Genomic DNA, 5,751 nt, shown 5'->3' on the forward strand with positions numbered 1-5,751 from the left:
TACAGATTTTATTTTATTGAAATTTAGATCTTAAATCTTGGCATTTTCCTCATAATGGAATGATCTTTTTTTAATGTCAAGATTATATATGTAGAGAAAACAAACATTTAAAAAACCCTCATAAATAATAGGAACTAAAATGTTAAATCTCAATTCAGATAAGAATCAAAGAAGCGTCTCTCCCACACTATCTCTTGAGAACTCAGATAACTAGAGTATTAAACAGTCATTTATGGTATCAGTTGAACAGTTTATTATAACAACAACAACAGCAACAACGACAACAACAACAACAATAGTAAGTTCTTTGTGGATGAGGTTAGAGTCGCCTGGAAGCGACACTCTGATCCCCTGGAATGTTCAAAGACTCTTCTGGACATAATCTGGAAACAGAGGAGAATTAGAAGGGATTACTGGAACTCCAACTCAGTTGGGTGTTTGGAAAATGGATTTTCATTGGGATATAATCGAGTCTTTGCTTGATCTTACATATTGTTTTTCAATCTGACCTACTTATATGAGTTTATTATATTGGCAGCATTGAACATTAATTTGCAGAAGTGGAATTGTAGATAGGATTTTATTCACTGGGATTTAAGTTCGCAATATCCTTATACAGTAATGGGATTTTGAAGACGTAATTTTGGTGTAATCTAACCATTATATATTATGTAGATACACACACTCATGTATATATATATATATATATATAAGTGTGTGTATATATATATATATATATATATAAAGACAAGCACGCATGTACGAACACACTCACACACACATACACACATGTATAAATATATAACTAAATTTATGTATATATACATATATATATATATATATATATATAATTTTACATAAACATTTATATATATATATATATATATATATATACATATATATGATAAATTTTGCACATTTTTACGTGTTTTTCATATTCAAATAAGCCATATATATTTTGATATATTAATGTCTGGATTCTCTTAACGACCTCGGGATCAGAGCCCCAGGCGAAATCTCACAAAGACAAGAGCTTGGCTCCGGCCGGGAATCGAACCCTGGTCGGCAAGCTTATATAGACAGTGACTAACCCATTCGGCCACGAAGGAAGATAAAAGTCAATGACAATTCTACTGTACTTATATCTGTCGAATTCAGGTATTTTGTACTTAGAATTGAAATCAACCCATCTTCACCATCGTAACAAACTACCAATTAGCTACGATGGTGAAGATGGGTTGATTTCAATTCTAAGTACAAAATACCTGAATTCGACAGATATAAGTACAGTAGAATTGTCATTGACTTTTATCTTCCTTCGTGGCCGAATGGGTTAGTCACTGTCTATATAAGCTTGCCGACCAGGGTTCGATTCCCGGCCGGAGCCAAGCTCTTGTCTTTGTGAGATTTCGCCTGGGGCTCTGATCCCGAGGTCGTTAAGAGAATCCAGACATTAATATATCAAAATATATATGGCTTATTTGAATATGAAAAACACGTAAAAATGTGCAAAATTTATCATTAATTGAATGCCAAGTAACAAACTACCAATTAGCTACGATGGTGAAGATGGGTTGATTTCAATTCTAAGTACAAAATACCTGAATTCGACAGATATAAGTACAGTAGAATTGTCATTGACTTTTATCTTCCTTCGTGGCCGAATGGGTTAGTCACTGTCTATATAAGCTTGCCGACCAGGGTTCGATTCCCGGCCGGAGCCAAGCTCTTGTCTTTGTGAGATTTCGCCTGGGGCTCTGATCCCGAGGTCGTTAAGAGAATCCAGACATTAATATATCAAAATATATATGGCTTATTTGAATACATACATATATATATATATATATATATATATATGAAGTCAGGGGAATTTTCCACAATATTTCTAATATAACTTTTTTCTTTCTATTAAAACTATCCTAATATTATCACATATAGATTATCAAAAACTAATGACTAACAGAACACACCAACAATTTTTAGCAGTTTTTCTCTTAGTCATCAAACTGTCGACAAAGCAAAAATGAATCTTGGCAGGTCCTTCAAAGTGTTTGAAAGTACTTAAGAATACTTAAAAACATTTGGATATTGAAGAAGCCACTTGATATGACGGAATTATTAGGTTTGGAACGTCAGAGAGAGAGAGAGAGAGAGAGAGAGAGAGAGAGAGAGACTCTCTCTCTCTCTCACACACACACACAACTGGACAGACTCTTTTCCTTGAAGGATACAATCTTCGATTCCTATCAATCCTTCTCATAGGACGTCCATTCCTCCGTTTGGACGTCCCCATATTGCATCCTGCAGGATACTGGTGCATAAAATCCTATTCCGACGTTAGGACTCGAGTCTCGGCGTTATTTGTCATCCCCAAATGGAGTTTTTCTTTATTTACATTTCTGGTGGTAACGAACTTGTAGAATTTACTCTTTTTTCTGTTTCCATTTGGCAATTGACAATTTGTTTGTTTTCTAGATTTTTCTAAATTTATTGTTTTCATAAATTGTTCTAGTTCAAATGTGTGAATTGTTTCCGAAATGTTTTTCTCCTTTGTAATTCTATTTCGTATTTACTTTCCACAACAATAGGATTTTTCAGTTTCATCTCTTTTCGTGTCTTTGGTTTCATGTTTTCTTTTCTCCATTTTACGTTATTATTTTTTTTTTTTCAATATAACTTTTAGAAGTCTTTTTTTATTAGCATTACTCTCTTATATTTATTTTTCGGTTATATGTTTCTATGTCTCAGTGCTTTTGTTAAACAACCATATAATCATAGTGAATTATCTTTTTTGATCTTCCATTAATTTCATATATCATCATCATCATCATCATCATCTCCCCCTACGCCTATTAACGCAAATGGCCTCGGTTACATTTCGTCAGTCGTCTTTATCTTGAGCCTTCACTGGACTCATTTGTAGGAAATCTTTCTCATTATTTGAATAATCCTCAGGTTGTCCCAGGGAGAGGAAATTGTAAGGTCTACAACCTACAACCTACAACCTACAACCCCTGCAATGGATGTTATGATCGTATCTCAACGGGAATAGATTTACTATGGTTAACTTATCTGTGTTAATTTCCTTCAAAGGTAGAATAAAGGTTTGTTTTTATTAGATAGAAATAATACTTGGAGAGAAAGTAAGTTAGAATCATCTGAAAATGGTGAAATAAGATGAATGGCAGGCGTAGTAAAGATTACAGAGATGATAAGAGTGTCACGACTATGAGGACATGTTGAGGATGGATGGAGGGGAGGGAAAGAGGAGGGCATTGGATATAATATGTTAGAGGGAGGTTTGAGAGGGGTTTTGATGTAAGAAATACTTTTCATATCAGAATTAGGTTTAATATCTTTAAACTTTATCCCCCATTTCACAAGTATGTGCTCTCCTTTGGGATATGTTTATCTTTAAGATTTCCTTTTCTAACTATTATCAAGAAAACAGAATATTATTTCAAAATAATTGTCTCTTCCAAAATCTCTTCTCCATTTAGGAAATCTAAACTCAATCAGCTGTTTCTTATCAACCTTGTCAATCCTCATTCCATCTCCCAACTCAATTGTCCAGTTTCGTGAACAAATCTCCACAAATCAGAGACAGAAGATTAATATTCCTCTACTTGCAGTTCCAGTGTTGCAAGTCACAGTACGTGCAACAGACATAAATTCAAATCTCTACCCACAAACTCAAATGGATGATAGATTGTTCCATTAAGCAAATAAGGAAGATTATTATGCATTTCACTCCTGTATTCGTCGTATATCAAAGGAACATTCAGATTGTTCTGTCTTCGAGAGAACGAGAATTAATAGGGAGAGTCTGTTCAAGAAGTTCTGTTGCAGCGACAAGGGAATAATACTGCAAGATAATCCCTTTGAGGAATAGACTGAAATTAGTGTCTGAGATGAATCGTTATAAATGATACAGGAGATGTTATCGAGGAAACAAAAAAGGAAGTTGGTTAACGTTTTGAAGGTTCCTGATGAGATGATGTCAAAGATTCCAAGGATTCTCCCAGGACTCATCACTGCTTGAAAGCGTTTGATTCAACTGGTTTGGGTCCCATCTTGGAATACTGGAGGAAGTAGTTCTACTGAAGGGAACTCGGGAATTCCATCCCTTATTTGTATTACCAATATTTTCTTTCTTCATGTTAAGTAATTACTAGAGATTTTACTTATTTACTTTGCACTTTGTAAGTTCTATAAATGTTTCTATTTTTCTCTAAAGTTTTCGTGCGAAATATAGTTTTGACGTAATTTCATTATGGTTAATTACAATGGTATTTTTAGTTTATGTTTTGTAACTTGTAACTAAACTAGATGGGACAGCGTAAGTGGAAGGGGTTAATGTGTTGCTCATGACACTTTTGTGTAGAGGGATAGTGCAAATATAGGAAGGTATAATTTATTATTATCAATAGAAGAATGTTTTTTTTATTGACTATTGTATCGCATATATTTCTTTTAATTATATGTTCGTGCGTCAACATCTAAAAAAAAAATATTAGTTGAAGGAATAATACTTTTATTTTAACAGTTAGCACAATCGTATTCTCTCTGTTTTTTTTTCTTTTTTTAATATGAATGACCTTTGCTATATTTCATTAATTTGGTTTTATAAACACAACACAGTAATATTCATTTTAAAGCCAAATACTAGAATTTAAACAATGGATATAATGATCATAATAATGATGATAATCAGAAGAAGAAGAAGAAGAAGATTGAAAAGATATCTCTCTATCCTACACACCATCTTGGTATCTAAAAAAACAGTATAATTATATTTTTTTCTGTTTTTCTCCAAATTATAAGTGCCTTTTGCTATAATTAATCAATTGAATTATATAAACCTAAAATACAGGGAAAATCACATCATAAGTTTTGTCCATTAATCAAACTTTCCAGAGTATATCAGTGTAATTTTGTATATTATAAAGTATAATTGCAATACTCTAATCCATCGTCTTTCCTCTTCCTTTTATTTCCATCATCTCCTCACTAGTTAATCTAAATTATCATCTAACCATCAACTGAAATCAATTAGAATCCAAAACATCTTATTGAACATGTTTTTTTTTCCAGAAATATCAAAGGTATTTTCATAAAAAAAAAAAGAATTTTAAATAAGAAAAAGAAAATTCAATGCTTTGATACTATTGGTATTAATAAGAGCTTTTGGAATAGGAACAAGCATCGACAGAATGAAACTGGAATTGGAATGGGAATTTGGAATGGAATTATATTTTGTGTTTGAGGTAATTATCTGGAGTCATTAGGACACACAGAGATGTAGGATACCATGTATTATAGACAGAGATGTAGGATACCATGTATTATAGACAGAGATGTAGGATACCATGTATTATAGACAGAGATGTAGGATACCATGTATTATATGCATTGAATAATGATACATAATTTATGAGAATTTCTGAAAATGGATCGTTAGATTCATGTAAGTAATATGTAGAGATCTTAGAGTATCATAAATCTATCAATTTAATTTTGTCATGTTATTCATTTATAATTAGTATTTGTTTGCTATTTACCAATATTCATGAATGAATAATTTAGAGTTTTCCTTCCCTCTACTATAGAGTTTGGATATCTCCATTTCATATATGGTATTAATGGTGAATCACAGAAGTAAATTAATTATAGTTCATAAATATCTACCTCGTTAATAGCATCCTTTACCCCTCACTGGAGAGGTCAGTGCCATAACTTTCTTCTTCTTCT

The 5,751-nt window shown here is 32.4% G+C and overlaps 1 protein-coding gene across 1 annotated transcript in view; it reads right to left on the reverse strand.

Annotated features, from left to right (window-relative positions):
- Window positions 1–319: 319 nt before the first annotated feature.
- The window catches only part of LOC137619108 (neuroligin-4, X-linked-like), a 46,295-nt gene continuing 40,863 nt past the window's right edge, over window positions 320–5,751 (reverse strand). Inside the window, 2 exon segments of the mRNA XM_068349297.1 lie at window positions 320–383; window positions 5,710–5,751. The exon segment at window positions 5,710–5,751 is cut by the window's right edge and continues 56 nt beyond it. Coding sequence (XP_068205398.1) covers window positions 320–383; window positions 5,710–5,751 — 106 coding nt within the window.

Source organism: Palaemon carinicauda, chromosome 25 (assembly GCF_036898095.1).
Source record: "Palaemon carinicauda isolate YSFRI2023 chromosome 25, ASM3689809v2, whole genome shotgun sequence".
NCBI classification, from domain to species: domain Eukaryota; kingdom Metazoa; phylum Arthropoda; class Malacostraca; order Decapoda; family Palaemonidae; genus Palaemon; species Palaemon carinicauda.